We start from the raw sequence: 27589 nt of genomic DNA, 5'->3' as shown, positions 1-27589 counted from the left end.
AAAAAAATAAAAAATAAAATCACAGCCTCTCTTAGGATGCGTTTGGTAGACTACATTAGTCAGGGCCGATGGACGCAATTTTGGCCTGTTTGGTTGCTTGAGTTGCACCTAAATCTTGGCCCACACGAACCTTAAAGCATATTTGGGCTTGGCTCTGGAGGAACTCTCAAATTGGCCGTATTCCTGAGTCAGGCCCCGACGATGAAACTCTAGGCACGTGTGTGGATGTGGTTGCACCGCGCGGGGGGGGGGGGGGGGGTGCCTTGTTTCATGAAGTGGCGCCATAAATTCCCTCACCCTACTCTCCCCGCTCACTCTCCCCTCTCACTCCCCCCTCTCTCACCGGTGCTGGCGAGCACAAGATCTGATTGGCGAGCAGTGGCGGCAAGTATCGTAGCCAAGATCTAGACGGCGAGCACCGACGTCAAGCACCGGCTTCATCACTCCTCAGGCATGCGTTCGTCAATGGAGGTGTGCCCTCTGTCCCAAATGGCATCGAGTTACGCATCGATCATACCATTCGCGCCTTGATTCAGGCATCGAATCTACTTGTATGCTTCAATTTGGGACCAAACAAAGCATATCTGATCAGGGATTTGAGCGGTTTGAATGCGATTGTGTAGGATTTTCACTAACGCGTGAGGGGGGAGGTTGTTAATCCACTGTCATATATTCAAATCCAATGCAAACCAACAAGTAACATAGAGAGCCTAGCCGCGGCAAGCTTGGAGGCGCTTGGAGTGATGGTAGCTTTGAGGATCACCGACCTCCAAGGCAATTGTATGGCAGTCTGGTTCAGGATCCCTGACCACCATGTCGATTGCTTCGTCATTGCCAACATCCACCATCTTCTCATGGTCATCATCCTCCAAAACGATGGTGACCGCCGCATTTCCCAACACCATTGACACAATTCACTGCTGTCGTGGGCATAAAGAAGACGCCAACAAAGCGTCACTGAATATGGTGTCCACGCCACTAACGCAGTCAAAATTATTTATATTTTGCCATCAATTTAAATGAAAACCAAAAAAACATGATTCATATCCAAGTTAGAAAGTGTCAATGTTGTCAACATTGAACTTTGGTAACATGTGAAGTTAACGCATAACTTGAGTTACTCAACCACCAGATTTAATGCAAAATACATCATATGTCATTTTAAGAACGTATGTGGGATGATACGTCTCCAACGTATCTATAATTTTTGATTGCTCCATGCTATATTATCTACTGTTTTGGACAAATTTGGGCTTTATTATCCACTTTTATATTATTTTTGGGACTAACCTATTAACCGGAGGCCCAGCCCAGAATTGCTGTTTTTTGTCTATTTCAGTGTTTCGAAGAAAAGGAATATCAAACGGAGTCCAATTGACCTGAAACTCCACAGAACTTATTTTTGACCAGAAGAAGCCCACGGAGTACCGGGAGTGCACCAGGGGAGTCCCGGGCTGCCACGAGGGGTGGGGGCGCGCCCACCCCCTAGGGCGCGCCCCCTGCCTCGTGGACAGCCCGGAGGTCCACCGACGTACTTCTTTCACCCATATATACCCACGTACCCTAAAAACATCGAAGAACATAATAGATCGGGAGTTCCGCCGCCGCAAGCCTCTGTAGCCACCAAAAGTCAATCGGGACCCTGTTCCGGCACCCTGCCGGAGGGGGGAACCCTCAATGGTGGCCATCTTCATCATCCCGGCGCTCTCCATGACGAGGAGGGAGTAGTTCACCCTCGGGGCTGAGGGTATGTACCAGTAGCTATGTGTTTGATCTCTCTCTCTCTCTCTCGTGTTCTTGATTTGGCACGATCTTGATGTATCGCAAGCTTTGCTATTATAGTTGGATCTTATGTTTCTTCTCCCCCTCTTCTCTCTTGTAATGGATTGAGTTTTCCCTTTGAAGTTATCTTATCGGATTGAGTCTTTAATGATTTGAGAACACTTGATGTATGTCTTGCCGCGTGTATCTGTGGTGACAATGGGATATCACGTGATTCACTTGATGTATGTTTTGGTGATCAACTTGTGGGTTTCGCCCATGAACTTATGCATAGGGGTTGGCACACGTTTTGGTCGTGATTCTCCGGTAGAAACTTTGGGGCACTTTTTGAGGTTCTATGTGTTGGTTGAATAGATGAATCTGAGATTGTGTGACGCATATCGTATAATCATACCCACGGATACTTGAGGTGACATTAGGGTTTTAGGTTTTGATTTGTGTCTTAAGGTGTTATTCCAGTACGAACTCTAGGGCTGTTTGTGACACTTATAGGAATAGCCCAACGGATTGATTGGAAAGAATAACTTTGAGGTGGTTTTGTACCCTACCATAATCTCTTCGTTTGTTCTCCACTATTAGTGACTTTGGAGTGACTCTTTGTTGCATGTTGAGGGATAGTTATATGATCCAATTATGTTATTATTGTTGAGAGAACTTGCACTAGTGAAAGTATGAACCCTAGGCCTTATTTCTTAGCATTGCAATACCGTTTACGCTCACTTTTATCATTAGTTACCTTGCTGTTTTTGTATTTTCAGATTACAAAAACCTATATCTACCATCCATATTGCACTTGTATCACCATCTCTTCGCCGAACTAGTGCACCTATACAATTTACCATTGTATTGGGTGTGTTGGGGACACAAGAGACTCTTTGTTATTTGGTTGTAGGGTTGTTTGAGAGAGACCATCTTCATCCTACGCCTCCCACGGATTGATAAACCTTAGGTCATCCACTTGAGGGAAATTTGCTACTGTCCTACAAACCTCTGCACTTGGAGGCCCAACAACGTCTACAAGAAGAAGGTTGCGTAGTAGACATCAGGGAACTTGTGTGCAACACTCTAATAGTTTAACTATATCCTTTAAAAGTCAGATCAACACACCATAAAAAAATCGAAATGTTTAGACTTCATTAACACATTTTAAAAATTATGTCTCTTTCTCACAATATAGAAAAATATTACGACCGGCATTTGCCATGCTAGCCAACGTCACTCGCAAACGATACTAGTGGCGTGGCTTCCTGAGCCAACGCCACAAATTTGGCCCGGCCCAAAGTAGGGAGAGTGGCGCCCTTAAAATCCCCTCGTTCTTATCCACTCCCTCCACACAAATTCTATGCTTCTCACGCCGCCGCCCTCCCCCATTTCATCTCCCCCCTCTCTCTCCCGGCGTCGTCGATCACCCATGGTTCGTCGGCTTCTGACCGTCCTGGCCATGCTGTCACGGCATGAACTTGTGGCCAGTGTGGACAACGCCGGTGTGATGCAGAGCTCGGTCGGGATTGCAACATTGCTACAACTACGAGAACATTTTTGATGTTGCAGACAAGCCATTGATGCAAGTCGGAGGTTTAGAATGTCGCCCATGTTTCAGAAACATCATCAGTGTTTGCGGACCAGGGGACGCAGCAGGACGTATGATGGGAGTTGATCAGCAGTGGGGACGCAGTCGGATAAAGTAGCGCCATCCTTAATTTAGTGGCGGGCTTGGGCTTGTTATTTATTTTAGGGTAAGAATTTGCTGGCCCTGAAGGGAAGCCCAGCCGTGGTCGGTTTGGAGCCCGTCCAGAAGGTGGTAGAAGCCCAACCCAAAACGTGACCTACTGTGACAAACACGTATCATCACGGAAGTGTATTTTTTGTAGTGCTTCATGGTTCCTTAAATTCCAGGAGATCCGTAACTCCGATTGCGCTGAAATTTTTACACGATTTTTTTCCATAAATTATCTTTCTTGCGCCAGAAGAAGGGCTCCAACCGACGTTCGAGGAGGGCACAAGACACCAGGGCGCGCCTGGGCCCTGGTGGGTTGTGGGCACTGTGGGCCCCCGTTTGCGTTCATTCCACCTCCTAAAAATCACATATATTTCAAAATAATTCTCCGTAAATTTTTATCGCGTTTGGACTTCGTTTGATATGGATTTTCTGCGAAATAAAAACATGCAACAAATAGGAACTGGCATTGGGCACTGGATAAGTAAGTTTGTCCAAATAAATCATATAAAAAGTTGCCAAAAGTATGTAAAAGTTGAATAATATTGGCATGAAACAATCAACAATTATAGATACGACGGAGACGTATCACTAGCTAACTAACCAACCAAGATCACTAGCTAACTAGCTACATAGTACAGGGTCGACCAAGCACGGAGAAAGAGATGTCACTTCTCTTTATATGTAGTAGCTAGCTAACACAATATGAAACCCCTAAACCCTCCAAACCCTAAACCCCCTTAAAAAAGAACCCTTTTGGTCCCGGTTGGTGTTACCAACCGAGACTAAAGGTCCTCCTACGTGAGTGCTGCGCAGCAGCCACGTGGAGCCCCTTTTGTCCCGGTTCGTAGACCAACCGGGACTAAAATATTTGGGCTTTAGTCCCGTTCTTTTTGCCTCTGTTGCTGAACCGAGACTAATGGGCCTCTGGAACCGGGACTAATGGGCCGTTTTCTACTAGTGTATCCCTTAAAGGTCAGATCAGCACACCATAAAAAAATCAAAATGTTTATACTTGATTAACATATTTGAAAATTTATGTCTCCCACTCACACTATAGAAAAATATTACCACCTGTAATCCCCGTGCTGGCCAACATCACTCACAAACCGTACTAGTGGCGTGGCTTCCTGAGAGTGGCACCCTTAAAATCCCTTCATTCTTATCCACTCCCGCCACACAAATCCTCCGCTTCTCACGCCGCGACCCTCCCTCATTCCATCTTCCCCTTCCCTCACCCGACGTCGTCGATCACCCATGGTTTGTCGGCTTCTGACCGTCCTGGCCATGCTGCCGCGGCATGAACTTGTGACCAGTGCGGACAACGCCGGTGATGCAGAGCTCGGACGGGATTGTAACATTGCTACAACTACGGGAACATTTTCGATGTTGCATATAAGCCGTTGATGCAAGTCGGCGGTTGGAACGTCGCCCATGTTTCAGAAACATCATCAGTGTTTGCGGACCAGGGGACGCAGCGGGACGTATGGTGGGAGTTGATCAGAAGTGGGGACGCAGTCGGATAACGCGTAGCGCCATCCTTAATTTAGCGGTGGGCTTGGGCTTGTTCTTTTTTTAGGGTAAGAATTTGCTGGCCGCGAAGGGAAGCCCAGCCGTGGTTGGTTTGGAGCCCGTCCAGAAGGTGGTAGAAGCCCAGCCCAACAAAGACAGGAGGAGGAGGTTGCCGACGCTCGCACGCCATTGAATCCCCCCGCCGCCGCCGCCGCGGCCCCCCACCCCCACCCCCACCGGCGGATTTCCTCCATGACTCCGACTGAGGGATCCTCCATGGCCAATCGTACTGCAGTCGGTGACGACCAAGAGGAGAAGATACGGACCTCCCGCCCCATGTCCTGGTTCCCTCCGCACGCCCCCCACGACTGCGGCGATCCTCCCCCAAAGTCGGTCGTCCTCGACACCCTGGTCTACGCCGACGACCGCACCAACGCCTCCACCGCCGAGGGCTTCACCAGCAACGGCGACGCCATCCGCCTCACCTTCTGGCCCGCGCATCCGCCGCTCATCTCCTACTTCACCGTCCACCTACCCACCCTCCTCCAGGACGGATCCGCCACCTCGCTCACCCTTCTGCCACGCCTTGTCCGCACCGACGGCGACCTCGCCCTCTTCCGCGTCATGATCGGCTCTTCATACATCGACCAGGACCACAACAACTACATCATCTACCGTGCCGGCATCAACAAGCTTGAGGTGCTCCCCACCCACCCCACCCGCTTGTTCGCCGACTGGTCAGTTGCCCTCCTGCGCTGCCCCGACGACGACAGGTTCTTGGTCGCAAATCTCCGTTCAACTTACGACCTTGGGCAGTACGCCCTCGACCTGTTTGACTCCCGGTCAGGCACATGGATCACCAGGTCCATGCGTACAGAACCTCCACACGAGGACTGCTACTACGGCACTCCGACCAAGGTGATCGCCCTCGGTGGCGATCACGGTTCAGTCGGCTGGGTCGACCTATGGAATGGCATCCTCATCGGTGATCTGCTCCCCGGCGGCGACGCGATGACAACAACGTCCTCCGCCTCATCCGTTTGCCCGTGCTTTTGGCGCCCAACAAGATGACCCCGGGCTGTTTGTCCTGTGACCGGGACGTCTCTATCAGCAGAGACAGCTCCATCAAATACTCAGAGGTGTGGGCTCATCCTGTCCCTGGCTCACCGACCTACATCTCCGAGGACTAGGGTGCTGCCATACTGACATGGCTGGAGTCCAAGAAGAAGTGGCACATCGACCTCAAGCTCAAAGCCTCGGACATCATCGTGGACGAGACTCACTCCCAGTTGCTTCCTCAGCATGATGTCAAGGCCACAACGAAGAATGCAACCTTGAGCAGACTTCACACAGGGCATCCTGCTCTCAGCTTGCATGATGATGATGTTGTTTACATCATGGCCAAGGTTGACCACATGGACGACGACTCGTGGATGCTTGCTGTTGACATGAGGAACAAGACTCTAAAAGGAGTGGCTGCTCTCACCAGTAAAAGAAGCTTGGGTTTTAGATTCATGTACCTGCAAAGTGACCTCTCCAACCATCTGGTGGCCACAAGCGAAAACACCGAGGTCTTCAACCTTCCGCCCAAAAGCAAAAGGTCCTCACGCAAGTCCTACTACATATATTTCCGTCTATCTAGTATTTCTGAAATAGTATTGCACTTGGTCGACATTAGGGGACTAAAGCAGGCAGTAGTTCACTAACCCTGGATAGCGGGGGCAACCTGCCCTTGGATCGAGTAGATTAGTAGTAACTATTTGGTCACAGTAAGGTTTATGTCCTTCATTGCAAGGTATGTCTTTGTTTTGGCCCCTCAAGTATAGTTGCGTAAACCTGTGGTATTTGCAAATATGGCAGGGAAACGGGGGGTGATTCTAGGTCTCGTCAAAATAAAATGAAGCAGAAATTTGAAGGTGGAAACACAAATGGTAACCCAATAATTGTTTTAATCAGAGTGATGTCGTCCTTTGGACCTGCTATTTCCTTGCCAATATACATGTGACATCTTATCAACTAGTGTAAGCAGGTTACCACCTGAGGTTGTCTTTTTACGCTAAAAGATTTGCACCTTCTTTATCTCTTCACAGAAAGAAGAATCCTTCTAAAACTGCCAAGCAACAACCTGGGAAGACTCTTGCTAACAGCTGTCGTGTGGAACAAGAAGAACAGGAGCTGAGGATACTCGAGCCTCGAGTTATTACTATTCAGCCCCCCTCTGTACCTAAGGAGGACTCTGTTGGCATATTACCTCCAGGACAGGGGTCTGATGTGCCAGAAGGCATTGGTGCTGCTTCCGCAAATGTGAGTGCACCAAGATCATTTACCCTGGAGGTCAAGAATGACGGCGCTGGAGATGCCAACGAGCAAACTAAGGAGACAAGTGCAAGCAATGCCACTGGCCTAGCATCTCTAGGACCATTATCCCCGTCTGATGAAGGCGCGGTCTTGAATAATGACTTGATAGAGAAAACAGATGGCTATCTCTCTGATGAACATTCATTTGAACACAACCAAAGTAAGTTATGAAAGATGTCATTTACCTCTTTTTATCTGTACTTTCATTTGTGCCTATGTGAAGATCTGTTATGCTAGGACATGTTGGAGTTACTATTTCTGTATGACCCTGAGCTGTTTTTATTTTTTGATGCATGTTTATTGCCTATTATCAGCTCACCCACTGGCAAACAAGCATGCCTTACCTACCAAACACAAGGTTCAGTGTGATGTGGTACATCAAACCCTGATTTTTGTGCCTCTTTTCTGAATTCTTTTTACCTTGGGTCTCCCGGACTGTAGAGCTTATGCATACCTCTTTTTGTATTTCATGTTGCATGCTCCCTCCTTGTCTAACTGACCAGAATTCCCTGTCTTTCTAGTCACTTTCTCTTTTGTTAATTATATAGATCGTCTTTCTCAATTTTAATGATTTCATCCTTCTAGATGCAGATTCAAATGGTGATATGTCTACTACAGCGTATCAGTTGGAAGACTTGACCATACATGAGGAAAACAGACCAAAACCATCTGATGATAACCCAGCTGTAATAATCCCAGGCCACCTTCAGGTTTCCAATGCTGATTTTGCGCACTTGACATTCGGTAGTTTTGTGTCTGGGACACTCGATGCATCATGCTCCATGATGCCTGCCAATGCACCAGCAATGCCGCCTTTCCGTGAGTTGGATCCAGCATTCTCACTGCTGCTTACTAACCCTCCATTGGCTACAATGGTTCATGGTACACCACAATCGTCCATGAACAATGCAACTGTTTCTTCACAGCCACAAGAGGTATGAACACTTCACTGAATCATGGACTAGACGACAACTCTTTTGAGAGTAGCCATGTGTTACAAATTCTATATGTACGAATTCTGGTAAAAGGGTACAATATATTTGTTTGGTGAGGAACATGGGTTAGTTGTATACAGTTTTACTTGCTGCACTCTAAAATGTGTCTGGAAGTTGCAGCCTGCAACCAGGATAACTCTTGCTTACTGCTCTTAGTGCAGCTATGCTGCATGTTAATTGTTAACTATGCCCAGAGTGTTAGCAATCAATTTTTTGGTCATGTTTGGTCAAATCCTGTTGTAGTTACATCTGCCTCGTGCTTTATTTTGTTCAGTTCTGTGTCTTGTGGCTAGCAACACTTACATTTGTGTCTAATTCTGCGTGGGCATTTTTGCTCTAGAGAGCTAAATTATAGCTGTATTACTCATTAGGATTTTATTATGCTGTTATTTTTGTTACTGAAAAAGCTGCAATTCTGCTGTTCTCTTGTTACATTAGATGTCAGTTTTCTTAGTTATTTCTGCAGCACCATTCTAATATGGTTTGTTCTTGTAGAATGTTAATCAAGGTGGTTTATCCAACCCACAGTTGACCCACTCTCAGGGAAGCACCGGCATTGCCCCAGGTCCTCCTCTGCCTCACCATCTTGCTGCCCTTCATCCTTATGCTCAAGGAGGGCTTCCCCTTGGATATGAAAACATGATCGGATACCCATCTTTGCCGCAAAGCTATGTGTATCTCCCGCCTGCTGCCTATCAGCAAGCATACATGAACAGTGGTCTATTCCACCAAGGCGCAGCTGCAGCTCCCAACTCGGGCGTAAAATACCCAATGCCACAATACAAGAGCAATGTTCCTCTTGGGAGCCTTCCACAGCCAGCCTCGATGCTCTCCAACTACGTTGGAGGTTTCGGAACTGCAAATGGCATGCCTCAAAACTTTGCCCTGAACCAAAGCAATCCGTCGGCAACCACAGCTCCTGGGTTTGATGGAGCAATGCCCTCCCAATACAAGGATGGAAACCCCTACATGTCTCTACAGCAGGTAAGAGATTCATGCAAGAGTGGGGGAACTAGATTTATATTAGGAAAATTGCTAACCTCCATGTTTGTCTGTGCAGGGCGAGAACCCTGCAATGTGGATGCATGGAGCTGGTTCGCGAGGAATGCCGCCTCTTGCTGCCAACCCCTTGTATGGCTATCAAGGGCAGCAGGGCTACCAGGGGCAGCAGGGCCACCAGGGCGGCCTTAGGCAGGGGCAGATGCCGTCGCAGTACGGCACAACGCTCGGGCAGTCGCAGCCAGGCCTAGGACCCGAACACCGAAGCCCCAGCGACGGAAACTGAGTGCTGCCGCCGCCGCCGCCCAGGCTAACCAAATGTGGCTGAATGGCTACTGATTCAGCCCCCCCTTGTCAGTTGTCCTGAATAGAGATATAGAGTTGGTAGCTACTGTGAAATTTTGAAGAGAGGCCCGTGAGATGTGTTCCAGCATGTTCAACCTGTAGTTTCTCCTAGGGACCTCGGCTGCAGCTCAACTTGTTTATTTTCAGATTAGATAGAAAAGAACGGTTTATTGTCTGTCTGTCTGTTTGTTCTTCTTTCTTTTTTCTGTTGTTTATTATATATATTGTGTAACAAAGTAGCACCATTAACTTTTGAGGAGGCGGAACATCAGCTCCTGTTTTCTGCTCGAAGTTGGCAAAAAAGTTTACAAAGCGAATAGTAGTAGTGATGGCTGTAAATGGATAAAATGTTTGCGCAATGTTCCTATTCTGTCGGCTATGGTAACTGACTAGAGGGATACGAGCGCTTGCGCCGCGCCCGTTTTTCATACAACAACACATCAAAACACTGGCTTACTCGTCTCATACAACAACACTCCAAAACACAGGCTTACCTGAAATCTTTTTTAACCATCGCATAGACCACACCACCACGGATGCAACAGATACTGTTTACAGAGGCTAAGACACTAAGCACCGCCACTACATAAATCCTATTCTCACATATAAGCATGCCTAGCCTAGGGAACACGAAATCCTGACAAAGTGCCTAAGAAAACAGCCTGCTTCCATCACTTGTCGTCCACCTTGCAAACCACCTGCTCCCATCACTTATCGTCCACCCTAAAAATATAGTGAAAGGTGAATCATTACATAAGTAGTGTTTTCTAAAGCTTACTCTTTTCACAAGAATTTCACAAGAAAACAGTAAGAAAGATAGCAGATGCTGAAGCATACCTATGTCCAGCTGTGTCGCTCCCATCAACGAACAAGTTTTTAGATGCAATCGACTTTGCATTACTCCAACGTGACCTGCGCGTATACCATAACATCACCTGTATTACAGGATGCTCACTCAAAAAGAAAATCATATGCAATAGTAGCCAAACCTTTTATTCTTGGTCTCCTTCACCTTAGTCTTGTCCGGCACATCAGCAGTGCATACGTTATGGGACTGTGTTTGCTAAAAAACGAATAAAAGCCTCAGGAACGCAATCTATACAAAGTTCTCAAAGAAAGGCATACGATCATATGGTGACATGAAGAACACAACATATGAAAGATAGACAATATTTAGAAGAACTAAAGATCCAACAACACCGAACAACAAAAGCAAATAGGAATAAAGTAACCAGTATGGCTCCTGGAGGCGTATGAATGCCTTGAGGAAAGTCAGCAAGACCCCACATTTTGAGGTTGTGCCTCCTCAACAAGAACAAGAATACATTGTAAGCAAGAAATAGTTTAGAAAAAAAAACAGTAGCATATAGTTAACAAAAGAACATCATATGGTTACCAGCATGTCTTCTCGGCGCATGGACATGAGCTGAGCAACATTAGTAAGATTTGGATTCTGCATTTCAGTCCCCTGAAAAATAATAAAAAACGAATTATAACTAAAATAAACAGCTAGTAGATGAAATTAAAGGCCACAAGCACCATAAAGCAAAGGAAATTATGTTCAAACTCACCAACATGTCCCCTGGAAGTGAGGAAGTGCCTTGAGGAAACTCAGTATTACTGGTGCGCACGTTAGGAAGTGAGGAAGTGTCCTGAGGAAGCTCAGCATGACTGGTGTGCACGCTAGAAACTGTATTCTGCATTTTTCCGCCCCGTAGAAAAGATCAATATATGGACTATCAGAAAAATAAACAGATAGGGAGAAGAAATAAAGGACCAGCAGTATCATGAAGCAAAGGAAAGTTTGCTTAGCTCACCATCATGGCCACTGGAAGCGAGCAGGTACCCTGAGGAAGCTCTGCATGGCTGGTATGTACACCTCCTGCGCAAATCTTACGGATGAATGAATACAGCTGAATACTAATTAGAAAAAATTCAAGCTTGACAAAAAACACTAACCAGAAAATGGAACTTGCTGCATTGGAGCGCTACTGGAAGAACCCACACCCACAACAAAATCGTGGTACATAAAACCAGCCTCCGTGAAAAATTTGAGCACTGGAAAGCTCAGCCCATCCTTGTCTCTCCTACAAGAATACTTTGACACCGTGACCTCTACAATATATTTCCTTCCAACCAGAGTCATTATCTTTGCTGGCATGACGGAGCTATTTGCTAGAAAACTCTCCAGCACCTGATCAGCTGGCCTGCCCACAACATCCCTATCAACATCACCAAAGAAAACCATTTCCACTGTAGCGTTTCCATCAGCTGCGATTATAGGAAGCTTGTACCTACAGCAGCAAAGATATCAGTACAAAACCTCATTACAACCAAATCAAAACACGTAACAAATAATTAAAGAGACCTAGGGCTAGCAGTCCTGTTAACACAATTCAGATTAGTACAATGATATGCATCACCATCCTCCATAGCCTTCCAAGTGTGGTTGAGCGCAATACCCTGGACGGTGATCTTGCACCTAAAGACCTTGTTCTGCAAAAATACCAACAATAAGAACAAACATAGTATAAATTTAGCCGAGGAGTAAATCGAGCATTACCATGATAACATGTAGCACTTGCTAGATAAGCAACAATTGTCTGCTCAATCTCACTAGTGCCAAGGCGGCAAGCTCTTTCAGCAATTAGCTCAATATAATGATCCATACCAGTAATCCTATAACGAATAGCAAGATTTAATCTCATAAAGCCGAAGTAATCAGCTAATGTAAATCTACGGAACACAGAAACATATAAGATATTACCTATTGCGAAAAGAAGATACGTCAGGATTAGCAAGGTTCAGACAGATCTTAGAGCCACAATTCCCAGTAAGCGTAAGCATTGCTACAAAACAACAGGAAAACAAATCCCCATGCATACATAATGCTTAGCAGATAGTAAACCCTTTACTGATATAAAAATCTAAGGAAAACTCAACTCATAATAGCACTTACAGTTCTGCATCTTAAAAGTACAACCCATAGCAAGAACAATGATAGGTTCGTGATGGCCTCTCCTTATAAGCTCATCAGCATCTATTTGTAAAGCTTTCTCGCTCTACAAAGCCAAAATAGTAGTATTTCTACAAATAAGATCCACATATGAAAACACATCAACCAGACCAATGAATACATTCACAATAATATATTTTGGCATTTCGATAATAATTTGTTTGAGATGTGTCTTACTGAGAAGCACGATTAACAAACCAACAATCAGTGGATGCATTAACTCTGAGCCGGAAACTAACCTCCCCTCTCTTATACGTAAATTCCTCTTAGCAATCCGTCTGCCTTTAACGTCTATGTATGTAAGAGCTAATACTCCATTGATGAGGCCGACAACATCTGCATGCATTCACATAAGCAACACCATTAAAAACACAACACAAAGGAAACTACATAACAATCTAATCAAGTGGACAATATAAATGACAAACGCAATTAATATTCACCTGCAAGATAGGTCTTGTCAGTCACTGTAGCCGTTATATCCTTAATAGAGCGAAGTCTATATGCATACAGTGGAAAAGCATCCGAAACAGGATCTATCCTAGCAACATTGGTCCATACTGTAAACCTGAACTCAAATCTATGACATGTCGTGTGATAAGGTCTACACACAACATCTTCTACATGCTGCACATAATACACCTGACCCTCCTGCAAAAGAGGCTGAAATTTCACAATCTATCCCTTTGGAATAAGACCATGAATACCATCACCCTGCAAATTAGCCACATCATCTACTGCATCAGCACTGACGTAACAAAACCATTAACCAAACCAGAAGAATTAGCATACAGAAGAACACATACTAAACACACTTACCACTTCATCCACCACCACCATATGCAACCGAAGAAGTTCATATTGGCCGGATCACAGTGCTCCTAAAGGCGACCAATCCTAATACAAACACGCCAGTCCTGTGCAGTGTCATTGAAAAGGCGTCTAATCCAAACCCCCTCCCCCCAAAAATTCACATCCACAGCCCCCCCCCCCCCCCCCCAAAGCACACAACATTATTACACAAGCAATGGAATAATCAGCATACAAAGGAACTGAAAGGGGAAAAGAAGAAATCGATACCTTGAACGTGGCACAGGAAGCCAAAGAAGCAGAGCAAACCCCATGACCAGCTGCCGCCCTCCATGCCTCCACCCACCCAATAGATCAGAGAGGCCGACGCGAAGAAGATCCCGGCGATAGAAGCAGCTCACCCTCTAGAAAGAATAGCACACACAACAGCCAACAAGAACAGCGCCACCCTCCTCTGCGAATCAATGAAAAGGGCAAGATCCCCAGCCGCCACCGCCTATGGTATTGCGAGAGAGAACGCCAGACCAGAAGGAACCAGCGACACCTAGGGTAAAAAGGCCTCGCACGCCACAGTCAAAAGCCCATTTACAACCGACTATAGCTTCACTAGTAAAAAAGGGGCTTTTACCCCGGTTCATAAGGGCCTTTAGTCCCGGTTCAGGAACCGGGACTAAAGGGTCGTTACTAATGCCCTAGCCCTTTAGTCCCGGTTCTTACACGAACCGGGACTAAAGGCCGTCCACGTGGCCGGTGCGGGGAGCCCAGGAGGGCCTTTGGTCCCGGTTGGTGCCACCAACCGGGACCAATAGGCATCCACGCGTCAGCACCTGGCAGGAGCTGAGGTTTTTGTTTTTTTTAAAAGGGGGGGGGGGGGTTGGGGGTTTTGGGGGGTTAATTTAGGTTGTTATTAGGTAGCTATTAGAGAGAAGTGTCCTCTCTTATATCTCCGTGCTTGGTTTACCAACGCTACGTACTGCTATGCCTAAACATGGCTTAGATTGAAGTGAAGGCAACATGTGGTGCATGTCGAAAGTAATACTAATCCAGACTTGATCAAGTTTGGATTGTACTACTTTCGACACGCACCACATGCATGTTGCCTTCACTTCAATCCAATCCATGTTCATTTCACCCGCTGATATATAATAACTCTTCATGCACGCATCATGCATCATCATATATAATAACAAGTCCTACTAATCATCATCATACAACTTTTACTCGTTATTAATAACAAGTCATACGATCATCATCCTCACAGTCATCGAACCAACCCTACTTAATTGTTCTTAGCACATGATCATCAGTATTAGGTAGGACCGAAATACCCTCTTTAAGGTAAAATAGCATAAAACAATATAGACCCTGACTCTCCATTATGGAGAATGGAGATCATCCTGTCTCCAATTCTTGCGCCTCGCTTCCTTTTGCTTCCAAGAAGCTCCTTGCGACTGTCCATACATTTTTTCCATTCTTTGATTTGCATGTCTCCACTTCTTTTAGAAATCCGGTATGGACAGTTGAGATTCGTAGGATGACCTGGTTGTATATTCAAAACATCAAGCCTACCATTCTGATACATCAAATGAGGCACACAATCCTCTGGGATTATCTGTTGAAAAACATAGTAATAACTTCATAGTTAGCAATGATAATGCACTAGTTTTAGAACTACGCAAAATAGGCACGGATGTCGTAATAGTAAGAAATCTTACCAGGGTATCTCCATAGTAGTTACCTAGTTCAACACGTGCACTAGTGGCACGTATGGAGGACCATAATCATGAGGAGTTTGATTGCAGATATTGTAATTCTCAATATCAGTACAAAATCCGACCAGATGAGTTTTCTCCTTATAAGTTAACTCAGAGCCATCGGTGTAGTAGGTTCTGTCTACCATGTTCCGCACATTGTTTGAACAATCAAAATAAGCTGTCAATGAAAATAAGCTGTCAACTATTTTGAAATGAACAATATAAATTAGCTAATAACTATGTTTGAGAAACTCACATAGCGGTAGAATTGGAGGCGTATCAACAAGGACCCAAATGTCCATATTGTTGGTGACAAGCATACCCTCATCAAAACCATACATCTTGCAAAATGCTTCCCAATTTTTGCAACCAAAATGGGTTATGCTCTCAGAATTATACAGCTTTACTTCAAAATCTATATCATGATGGGTCCTTAGGTGAATTTTCTTTGTTTCCATACTTTCATGGTCTTCAAAACCCATCCTCTCCAAGACGTAGCGTCTTGCATGGCATGGGATAAGCTAGCCGAATTGTAAAAGATGAAAAGTACACGTTGAAATAGTTGAAGTCGTGCTTAATTACGAAAAAATAACACTTGTCGTCGTTGCGTACCGTTTCAACATCGAACGTCTCCTCCAGCTTAATACTGAAGCGCCGATCTTCGTCCAGGTGAGGCCTGTCGCACTGACCTCGGTCGTCGTGGCACCAGTCGCACTCCCCTAGGAGACTTTCGTCGTCCGAGTACGACATTTCCTATGTTCATTTATAATTCAAATATTAAACATCTACAATTAAATATATGTACTAAAAAACCTAAGTTAGATCATTATTATTCATCACGGGTTGACTATCGGTTTGTCGAGTCTTTTCTTGAAAACTCTCAGCTCACGTGGTGTATACATTCGACCGTTGGTGATGGTCGCTCCTCCCTTTGTCCCCGTGTGCATTACACCAAAATGTCTAGCTAGCACACGGGAACAAAGAAGAAGCGACCCCCACGACAACAGTCGGGATTCTTCGTCCTCTCATATATATATGGTGGAACTCTCCCTCACTGATTCCTCTCTGACATTTGCGACCGTCGGTGATGGTAGCTCCTCCTTTCGTTCTCGAGTGCATTACACCAAATTGTCTAGCACACGGGAACGAAGGAGAAGCTACCCCCACGACAACAGTCGGGATTTTCGTCCTCTCATATATGGTGGAGACTCGACAGACTTACAGTCAACCCGAAATATCGTTTAATTATCTTTCTAAAAGAGGATTTGGCTGGTCTCACCTCGATGTCGGAGGGGGCGGTGACGGGGACGACGGCGGGGATGATGGAGGGGCCGGGGGGGGGGGCTCCTAGATTTCTGCGAAAACAAAAACCCTATAAGCTATCAACTAATCATAGTGCTCTCCAATTTTAGCATTCAAAGTAGGATCGGAGTAGTTTTCCACTTTGAGCATTCAATAAGCAAAATCAAATCACAAAATAAAGTAGTATTCAAATTAGGATGCATTCAATTATAAGCAAAACTACATCATCTCCATGCGTCCGTACATCGCCGAATATTATCACTAATACACCTCGAATACTATCATACATATAGCATCGCTAGTACAACTAGAACAGTAGCACCCGACGGGTATCGGCGCGGGCGGTGGACACCCAAAGGGACGGAACCATCACAGGATCATAGCTCCAGTGAGATCCCTGAAGAACCTGCCAGGTATTGTCGAACCTGCCCTCCAACGCAACCATGTAGCGACGGACGTGCTGGTCCTCCTCGCTGACACGGTGACGTACCACCTCCGCGGTGTCCGGAAGCCTCGGCACCGTCACTGGCCCACGCGAGCGCCACCAAACAAGGATCGGGTCAATGACGGGCTGGTTCCTCACCAACCTACGCCCACCGGAAGGTAGCACCTCCCAAAACCAGCCCGGCGGAGCCCAGTCCCGGACATGGCCCCTCTGATCAAGCCGGCCTCCTCCGCCGAGTCGACGACGAGGATGCGGGATAGGCATCGTCGACGTCGATGCGGGAATAATTGCTTTAACTAAAAAAACAAACTAGTTCTATTAATTTCCTTACTATAAATAGAATAAAGTAGTACTTACTACAAATAAACTAGCTAGTTTAACTAGTTCTATTATTTTTCTAACTAATTCTATTAAACACTTTCTAAGTAGTACTTACTAAAAGTTATCGGGGAGGGGGGTACATATATCGACAACGACATACCCGATAAAAAATAAGAAGAGGAAGAAGACGAAAAAAAGAGGAGAAGAAGAAAGGAATAGAGGAGGAAATCGAAGAAAAAAAAGAAAAAAAGAGGAGAAGAAGAAGGAATAGAGGAGAAGAAGAAAAAATAGAATAATATATTATTCTATTTCTTCTTCTTCTCCTCTATTTCTTCTTCTTCTACTCTTTTCTTCTTCTTTTTCATCTTCTTATTTATTTCTCCTCTACTTCCTCTCCTCTTCTTCTTCTTCTTCTCCTTCTTCCTCTTCTTATTTTCCTTTTTTCTCTCCTTCTTTTTCTTCTAAATATGAACATACATAAATGACTTCTAAATATGAAAAATCTAAACTACACATCTAAATTAATACATCTAAATTACAACAACTAAATTAACTACACATCTAACTACACATCCAAATTAATACAACTAAATTACAAATCTAAATTAAACTACGTACAGTACTATAGCTAGGGGGCGCGGCGGCAGCAGCGGCGGCCATTACAGGGAGGAGGAGGGGGGGATCGGGGCGGCGCTCACAGGGTGGCGGAGGGCGGCGACGGTGACGTATACGGGGCGACGGCTCGGGGGCGCGCGGCGGAGGCCGACGGCGACGACGGCGGGGGGGCGGAGGACGACGGCGACGGGCGATGGCGTGGGCTCGGGGGCACGGGCGACGGCGACGACGACGGGGCAGCCTGGCGGCGTAGATCGAGCTCGCGGCGTCGTCGGGCGGGGGGACACTGGCGATGGAAATCAGAAAATTTCCAAAGTGCTACTTATATAGCAAAGGCTTTGGTCCCGGTTGGTGGCTCCAACAGGAACCAATACCCACCCTTTGGTCCCGGTTGGTGCCACCAACCGGGACTAAAGGCCTCTTTTCACCAGCGCAAAGGGCGGGAAGCAGAGGGCTTTGGTCCCGGTTGGTGGCACCAACCGGGACCAAAGGGGAGCATTGGTTCCGGTTGGAGCCACCAACCGGGACTAATGTGCTGGCGCGGTGCGGTGGGAAGTTTAGTCCCACCTCGCTAGCTGAGAGAGCTCAGCACCTGTTTATAAGCTGCGCTGCAGCTCAGGTGCTGAGCTCCTCTCTAATATGCAGGCATTATACATGCCTACCTTTGTCATTGCCATGTTGGGCCTATTGGGCCTGCGGGCCTGCATCCTGGCCCATGTGTAGATGGGTTTCTAGTCGTATGCAGGCTGTGTGGCCCATTAGGCGGCATTTTTTTTTATTTTTTCCAGTATTTTTTTTGTTTTTTGAATTATTTATTTTCTTTTGATTTTTGCTTTATTTTTTATTCTTTTTGCTTTTAGCTCAGAATAATTATAAACTTTCTGTTAATCCATTAGTTTCCAAATTTGAATAGTTTAAATTTCATCCGGAAACTCGTGTGTTACAAAGGGATTTCATTTTTTAAACCTAATTTGAACTCCCGACTTTTTGTGTGTTCAAAATGCACCATTCAAAGCCACATCATCATTTTTCAATCCTTTCTGACTTCATTTGTTATTTTTCATGCATTTACTAATTATTTTGAACTATAAGACCCTAAAATTGAAAAGCATTTCAAATGAACTCTGAAAAGGTTGAAAGTTGGCATGATATCATCATTTCATCCACATAGCATGTGCAAGAAAGTTGAGAGGGTTACGGCAAAAACTGGATGCACTTCGTGTACAAAACGGACAATCTCTTTCAAAGTATAAGGATTTCATCCGGAAACTCGTCTGTTACAAAGGGATTTCATTTTTTAAACCTTATTTGAACTCGTGACTTTTTGTGTGTTCAAAATGCACCATTCAAAGCCACATCATCATTTTTCAATCCTTTCTGACTTCATTTGTTATTTTTCATGCATTTACTAATTATTTTGAGCTATAAGACCCTAAAATTGAAAAGCATTTCAAATGAACTCTGAAAAGGTTGAAAGTTGGCATGATATCATCATTTCATCCACATAGCATGTGCAAGACAGTTGAGAGTGTTACGGCAAAAACTGGATGCACTTCGTGTACAAAACGGACAATCTCTTTCAAAGTATCAGGATTTCATCCGGAAACTCGTGTGTTACAAAGGGATTTCATTTTTTAAACCTTATTTGAACTCCTGACTTTTTGTGTGTTCAAAATGCACCATTCAAAGCCACATCATCATTTTTCAATCCTTTCTGACTTCATTTGTTATTTTTCATGCATTTACTAATTATTTTGAGCTATAAGACCCTAAAATTGAAAAGCATTTCAAATGAACTCTGAAAAGGTTGAAAGTTGGCATGATATCATCATTTCATCCACATAGCATGTGCAAGAAAGTTGAGAGGGTTACGGCAAAAACTGGATGCACTTCGTGTACAAAACGGACAATCCCTTTCAAAGTATCAGGATTTCATCCGGAAACTCGTCTGTTACAAAGGGATTTCATTTTTTAAACTTATTTGAACTCCTGACTTTTTGTGTGTTCAAAATGCACCATTCAAAGCCACATCATCATTTTTCAATCCTTTCTGACTTCATTTGTTATTTCTCATGCATTTACTAATTATTTTGAGCTATAAGACCCTAAAATTGAAAAGCATTTCAAATGAACTCTGAAAAGGTTGAAAGTTGGCATGATATCATCATTTCATCCACATAGCATGTGCAAGAAAGTTGAGAGGGTTACGGCAAAAACTGGATGCACTTCGTGTACAAAACGGACAATCTCTTTCAAAGTATCAGGATTTCATCCGGAAACTCGTGTGTTACAAAGGGATTTCATTTTTTAAACCTTATTTGAACTCCTGACTTTTTATGTGTTCAAAATGCACCATTCAAAGCCACATCATCATTTTTCAATCCTTTCTGACTTCATTTGTTATTTTTCATGCATTTACTAATTATTTTGAGCTATAAGACCCTAAAATTGAAAAGCATTTCAAATGAACTCTGAAAAGGTTGAAAGTTGGCATGATATCATCATTTCATCCACATAGCATGTGCAAGAAAGTTGAGAGGGTTACGGCAAAAACTGGATGCACTTCGTGTACAAAACGGACAATCTCTTTCAAAGTATCAGGATTTCATCCGGAAACTCGTCTGTTACAAAGGGATTTCATTTTTTTAAACTTATTTGAACTCCTGACTTTTTGTGTGTTCAAAATGCACCATTCAAAGCCACATCATCATTTTTCAATCCTTTCTGACTTCATTTGTTATTTCTCATGCATTTACTAATTATTTTGAGCAATAAGACCCTAAAATTGAAAAGCATTTCAAATGAACTCTGAAAAGGTTGAAAGTTGGCATGATATCATCATTTCATCCACATAGCATGTGCAAGAAAGTTGAGAGGGTTACGGCAAAAACTGGATGCACTTCGTGTACAAAACGGACAATCTCTTTCAAAGTATCAGGATTTCATCCGGAAACTCGTCTGTTACAAAGGGATTTCATTTTTTAAAACTTATTTGAATTCTTGACTTTTTGTGTGTTCAAAATGCACCATTCAAAGCCACATCATCATTTGTCAATCCTTTGTGACTTCATTTGTTATTTTTAATGCATTTACTAATTATTTTGAGCTATAAGACCCTAAAATTGAAAAGCATTTCAAATGAACTCTGAAAAGGTTTTCTTTCTACTTACAACAAAAAACTATTTATTTTATTTCTAATTACTTATGTCTTTTACTTTAATTATTTTATTTTTATTTATTTTACTGCTGCTATTTTTATTTATTTTACTTGCTGCTATTTTTGCTTAATTAATTAAGGTTTATTTATTGTAGTTACTATAGTTTATTTTATTTTATTTTATTAAGGTTTATTTATTTTATTAAGGTTTATTTATTTTATAAATATAAAAAATGAACATAGATGCACTTATAGAGAAAATTCAACCTAAATTCATACTAAATTTCTATGAAATTTACTATGAATTTAAGTCAAATTTCCTGTATAAGGGCATCTATTTTCACTTTAATAGAAGCTCAACAAGGCATAGAGGGACGGGCTTATAAACTGGTGTGAGCGCCCTTCGGTTGGCGAGGTGGGACTAAACACTGGCCGCAACTAGGACCAGCCCTTTAGTCCTGGTTTGTGGTATGAACCGGGACTAAAGGGTGGTGGGCGAGGAGCGTGGCCCATTGGTCCCGGTTTGTACCACCAACCGGGACCAAAGGGTCCATACGAACCGGGACCAATGCCCACGAGGCCCCGGCCGGCCCCCTGGGCTCACGAACCGGGACCAATGCTCACATTAGTCCCGGTTCGTGACTGAACCAGGGCTAATATGAAAACTGCCCTGTGACCTAAGCCCTGTTTTCTACTAGTGCCTAAACAAGGCCCACATACCGTCTAAAACACCCCCGATCAACCAGAGGCTCCGATTTCGTGGGAGCTTAGTAACTCTATCGATTAGGCGTCAAGGGAGCATTTGCTGCATGGTTCTAAGGTTGATGAAAATGAGATATTTAAGTATAAATGCATGAATAATTTAAACAGTACTCTGTCTCTTCCTTCACCGACCAAATGTAATTTGCTTTGTTGCCTCCCGTGTTTTGCAGTTTATCACTACCTAGTACTCCCTCCGTTCGGAATTACTTGTCACAAAAATGGATATATCTACAACTAAAATACATCTAGATACATTCATTTGTTGGACGAGTAATTCTGAACGGAGGGGAGGGAGTACTTGTGACAATGTAAAGTGGGCGATTTGCATGTTACATATTTATCCTGTCATTTGATTTATCTTCTACTCTATGATGTCTGATCTCTTTGCTTCTAGCTGTCGAGATGTCTTCTTATGCCTCTTGTGTAAAACTGCGTGGTCACAATATTTAGGTTGATCCTACACGTGAACGTATTCATGTTGAGTGACATAGTCCGGAACAGAAGGCATCTTCTTATACTCCCTCCATTCTTAAGTATTTGTCTTTAGAGATTTTAACAAGTGACTACATACAAAGTAAAATGAGTGAATCTACACTCTAAAACATGTCTACATACATCTGTATATTGTAGACCATTTGAAATATCTCGAAAGACAAATATTTGAGAATGGAGAGTAGTAAATTGAAAAATTCAAACTTTTTGATCTGAAGAATGCATCTGTTTTATCTGAAGAATTTAGAGATTTCCGAACTAGGATGACTTGTAGAAACCTATTTGTTTTCCGAAGAGTGGTCATGTTCTCCATGACAGGGATAATCTATTTGTTTGAAATAGAAATCGAGAGAGATGTAGTTAATATATACCCTCTGTTCCTAAATTTCTGTCTTTTTTTCAAATTGTATTTTTTTATAATTTGCAAACAGTTCGAAAAATCACCAACATTTTTTGAATCCGCAAATTTCTTATGATTTCTCAAATATTTTCTGAATTCACAAACATTTTCTGATTTCTTAAAAAAATTCTAAAAACTTGCAATTTTTAAATTTAAAAAATTCCGAATTAATTTAAAGAAGGAAAAAATAAAAACAGAATGAGAAAAGAAAAGATAAAAATTAAAAAAAGGGATGTCAAGGCCAGCCCATGAACGCATAAGCGCGTGAGAAAAGGAAGGAAAAAAATCGTGAAAAGGGGGTATTGAACCATGGTCTCTAGGCTAACACAGCAAAGCGCCAACCACTGGAGCACTTGTGTGTCTTTGGTTTGTCAGGGAATTGCCTCTATAAAATAGTGACTATTGAAAATATAATCGAATCGTTTTCTTTACTTATGGATGGCATAGTGGGTAATTTATATCAACTTCGAGGGTATTTGATAGAGGCAAGGTGTCCCGATCTTTCGATTAGATGATAACTATCGATTTGGTGGAGATGACTTTGACGATCCGACTACAAACGTGCACGACGTTGCGCCTTAGCAATCGCTAAACCAACTCCGAGAGGTTATTGACCACGCCGGAGCATGATCAACCTGACCACGAAGGTCTATTCCTGCAAGCAATCAAAGAAAAAGCAAGAATATGATAAAGCAATCTGAATATTGCGAATATATATGAAGTATTGATAAAGGTGGGGATCTGAAAGCGGTCTTGGTCTGGTCGTTGGACAGAAACGAAGTACACGAAGTTGCAATGGCTAACTTTTTAACTAAACAAATTCCAAGGAAAAAGCTACTAGATGGATCTACTTATATAGGAGTAAGGGGTGCCGGCCAAGGAGGTGGGAGGACGTCCCAAGGCATCCTAAAACCAACCCTAGGTCGTACAAGGCTCATGGGCCCAAGTGGAGGTGATGCAACACCTTTGGACTTGTAGTTTGCCTCGGATTCTGCTGCAACATCATATTGTTTCGTCCATAACTCAACGCTCCGGACGAATTTGAAGGTGATTCCAATTGTGTTGGAAAGTGCATGAAATCTACTTTCCAACAAAAGAAGAATCACCCAATTTGAAGTCCGTATGAAAGAATTATTGACGTTTTGAGTCAGGTATGTCTGTGCAGTCCGAATCTGAATCCAGAACGTGAGAGACTTGGACTCTATCTTCTCTTGGTTCAAAAGTGACATGAGAAGACTTTTTGAACATCACATAAACTTCTCTTTTTCCTTTATCTTCATATGTGGATTGCACAAATTTCCCATACACCTGCAATTAGACATGGCACAAAAGTCTGTGAAGTATTTTTGTCCTGGATGACATAAATAAACTATTGCATAGTTTGCATTAGAAATCACCTCACAAATATGCATGTATGCAATATTTTTGGTCGTATCCAAGGTAGTCATGTCCTCATCATCCTCCCCTTCTTGAAAAAAAGCCGTCCTCGGCGTTGCTTAATCTGAAATGTAGGTAACAAAAGAGACAAGGTGTACATGTTGTATATGTATACGTCATCCATTTTTACTTCACTTAATTTTTGCACATATGACACATGTATACATGAGTATCTTTCATAGTTCATAAAATGTAAAGCCAAAATATTATCACAAGTATTAGAAGGCATGAAAACATTGCAACTCAATTTGCACATATAAGTGAAGCTCTTATTCATATCAAAGGATTGACAATGTTCATCATTAAACCATCCCAACATTGGTGAATAAACCTTACTTGCATCAAATTAAATGCTATAACATGCTTAAATAAGCAAACATGCAGTAAGTCATTGGACACAGAATCGTCACCAAGATTAGAGGTCATATCAAAATGATTAAAAATTGGTTCTTTTGCATCAACAGTTAATTCAATGGGTGCACTCAAAATTGTTGGTATTTCAGTTGTTTGATCACATGACGCATTCATGATTGTAACAAGATTCTCTAAAATAGGTGGTGTGCTCAAATCAATAGGTAACTCAACACTATGCATTCAAGTTAACTAGGTATGCATCATTCTCATGTGAAGTTATAACATCAATACCTTTACTGTTACCTTGTCGCAAAGACGTAGATGATGTAGGTACGGACGTTGACAATGTACCATACTCTTGAGATGATGTCGCGCTCACAATACGAGGTGGGGCTGCTCTAGTAGGTGCAACGGTGGAGGAACCAACCAGCGGTGGTGAGCATGAACTGGAATAGTAGTTGTTGTAGTCACCCAATGCATCCTCCTGTATCTGTTTCTCAAAGGTACAAGCGCGAACATACATGCCAGTAATGCAAAGAGGAATATACTGAAATCTTGCACGGATATCATGGTTGAAACCACCAACAAATCTATTCATTGTATCATCCTCAGATTCTTCTATGTCACAATGATGCATATAAGATTTGAACTCTTGGTAGTAAGCATGAACAGTGTTACTGCCTTGTTTTATTTGTTCCAATTTGCGAAGCAATTCATGACGATAGTAAGGAGGAAAAAAATTGTTGTCTCATTACAACTTTCAAAACTTTCCAAGTTGTGGGTTGGTTATCAATGTTTTTCTTACAATGTACACTCCACCAAACAGAAGCAAAACCAGTAAATGCTCTAGTGGTAGCTCGTACTCTCTCAAGTTCAGAAAAATTATGGTGACTAAAAACTTGTTCTACCTCAAGCTCCCAAGCTAGATAAATAGCAGGACTAAATCTACCCTCAAATGATGGTAAAGAGATAACATGACCATATGCTTGTGTGTGTTGTCCCACCTCTCGTGATGGTGAAGATGTATCCGTCGTCCAAGAATTTCTATCTTCGGACCCTATCATGATTAGTAGAAACAAGAAACAAAATTCAAGAATAATGTTCTATGAACTACTAGGGTGTGGTAGTAAAGCGCTCACAGTAAAGAAAATATCAATATCTTACAAGTTATTACGAAGCAGCAGGTGGTGGCAGGCAACCAGCGGTGTCAAATAACTCCGAAGATTGAGTAAAGCGATTGCCAGGGGAACATATGTATACACGGTGTAGAAATATGTGGATCTTGTAAGGCTTAAATATATGATAGCAAAAGATTAGCAATAATCAATTCAGAGATGCAATGTTGAATAAACACTCAACGACGTTACTGTGCTGGTCCTAGGCTAGATCGGACTAGAGACGCGAGCCTACAACACTAATGAGGTCACACCGTAGCACAACTAGCATCAATAAAGGACATGAAGTAGCTCTGAACAGCAAGATATAAGTGAAGATCACAATAGCAGTAAAGATAATGATGTGAAACAACAGCCAAGCAGGATATATCAACAACTTTCTCTCCAACTTTCTCTGAAAAAGTTTGTGCCAATTTTCTAATAATTTTTCTCAAGAATGGCACCGACTCAAGCTTTCAAGCGCACAAAGAATCACTCAATTTCGAGTTGATATGAGGAGTAAAAAAATTCTAAAACTGGCCTGAAAAACTGGAATAAGTTGTGTTCGTGAACTTCGGAGGGCAAAAAGACCTATTTAGAAGCAGATTTTGAGGTGCCAAATATTGAACTATCTTCTACAGCTATTTAGATGCGGCTCGTCGTTAGCTTTCATTTGAGTACTCGTGGAGTCAAAACAGACTTCATATGAGGAAGTTATGCCTGTTTTACTGAACAGTGCACAAAACAGATTCCAATCCGAATTCAACTACGAGATTGAGTATAGATAGATCCGAATTTTGTTTTTTTCTCTTTTTTTATTCCTCACACTTTTTACTTTTTCTTTCTCTCTCTTTTTTTCTCTCTCTTTTTTTACTTTTTTTCTCTGTTTTTTTTCTCTCCGTCTTTCCAAAACAAACTAGATAAGATGCAGATTGGATCAAGCGAGGATGTGAACGACCTCCACTATGATTGTGACAATGAACGATGGTAGCATGTGGTGGAAATTGATGGATGGGGTGGTGGACATCGGAAGGGATAACGATGCAGCGACGACGTGACTAATGTGAACAGAACTCGAAACTCTAAACGAACTAGACACTAAGACCAGCAACTCGACACGACGATGCAACCGATAATTCAATAATTCAAACAATGAAAAGAAAATTGCAAAGGCACAGATTGGCTAGGACAAAAGATGAATATATCTAACTTTTTTTGTGTGGCTTTTTCTTTGGACAATAGGTAAGAAAATAGATCTAATCTAGGGATAACTGAAAATTCTCACCGAGCAACCTGAAAACTGATACCACTTGATAGAGGCAAGGTGTCCCGATCTTTTGATGAGATGATAACTATCAATTTGGTGGAGATGACTTTGACGACCCGACTACAAACGTGCACGACGTTGCACCTTAGCAATCGCTAAACCAACTCTGAGAGGTTATTGACCACGCCGGAGCATGATCAACCTGACCATGAAGGTCTATTCCTGCAAGCAATCGAAGAACAAGCAAGAATATGATAAAGCAATCTGAATATTGCGAATATATATGAAGTATTGATAAAGGTGGGGATCCAGAAGCGGTCTTTGTTTGGTCGTTGGACACAAACGAAGTACACGAAGTTGCAATGGCTAACTTTTAACTAAACAAATCCTAAGGAAAAAGCTACTAGATGGGTCTACTTATATAGGAGCATGGGGTGGCGGCCAAGGAGGTGGGAGGACGTCCCAAGGCATCCTAAAACCAACCCTAGGTCGTACAAGGCTCATGGGCCCAAGTGGAGGTGATGCAACACCTTTGGACTTGTAGTTTGACTCGGATTCTGCTGTAACATCAAATTGTTTCGTCCATAACTCAATG

General features: G+C 43.1%; 1 protein-coding gene, 1 long non-coding RNA gene and 1 pseudogene across 2 annotated transcripts; 1 reads left to right on the top strand and 2 right to left on the bottom strand.

Annotated features, from left to right (window-relative positions):
* The first annotated feature begins 6393 nt into the window (after window positions 1-6393).
* On the top strand, window positions 6394-9961 carry LOC123123379 (uncharacterized; annotated as a pseudogene).
* Window positions 9962-10142: 181 nt separating this feature from the next.
* Window positions 10143-13677, bottom strand: LOC123125879 (uncharacterized). The gene is made up of 14 exons (XM_044546322.1): window positions 13544-13677; window positions 13168-13438; window positions 12964-13060; window positions 12668-12795; window positions 12476-12557; window positions 12272-12387; window positions 12077-12204; window positions 11668-12002; window positions 11526-11590; window positions 11280-11405; window positions 11105-11176; window positions 10698-10771; window positions 10546-10620; window positions 10143-10431 (listed from the first exon to the last, which is right to left on the bottom strand). The coding sequence occupies exons 6-14, from the start codon at window positions 12272-12274 to the stop codon at window positions 10416-10418; spliced, it is 894 nt and encodes a 297-aa protein (XP_044402257.1). The 5' UTR covers window positions 12275-12387; window positions 12476-12557; window positions 12668-12795; window positions 12964-13060; window positions 13168-13438; window positions 13544-13677; the 3' UTR covers window positions 10143-10415.
* Window positions 13678-15044: 1367 nt separating this feature from the next.
* Window positions 15045-15595, bottom strand: LOC123125878 (uncharacterized). The gene is made up of 3 exons (XR_006461508.1): window positions 15545-15595; window positions 15250-15466; window positions 15045-15146 (listed from the first exon to the last, which is right to left on the bottom strand). It is a non-coding gene; the product is annotated as an uncharacterized lncRNA (long non-coding RNA).
* Window positions 15596-27589: the final 11994 nt, after the last annotated feature.

This window comes from Triticum aestivum, chromosome 5D, assembly GCF_018294505.1.
Source record: "Triticum aestivum cultivar Chinese Spring chromosome 5D, IWGSC CS RefSeq v2.1, whole genome shotgun sequence".
NCBI lineage: Eukaryota > Viridiplantae > Streptophyta > Magnoliopsida > Poales > Poaceae > Triticum > Triticum aestivum.
This window is presented reverse-complemented; position numbering and strand designations above follow the sequence as displayed.

What these genes read in the sequence shown, in the direction of transcription:
- LOC123125879 (XM_044546322.1), bottom strand. An exon ending in AACAGGACTGCTAGCCCTAG is followed by an intron (nt 12,003 to 12,076) that starts GTCTCTTTAATT and finishes TTGCTGCTGTAG; the next exon opens with GTACAAGCTTCCTATAATCG. An exon ending in AAGGAGACCAAGAATAAAAG is followed by an intron (nt 10,621 to 10,697) that starts GTTTGGCTACTA and finishes GTATACGCGCAG; the next exon opens with GTCACGTTGGAGTAATGCAA.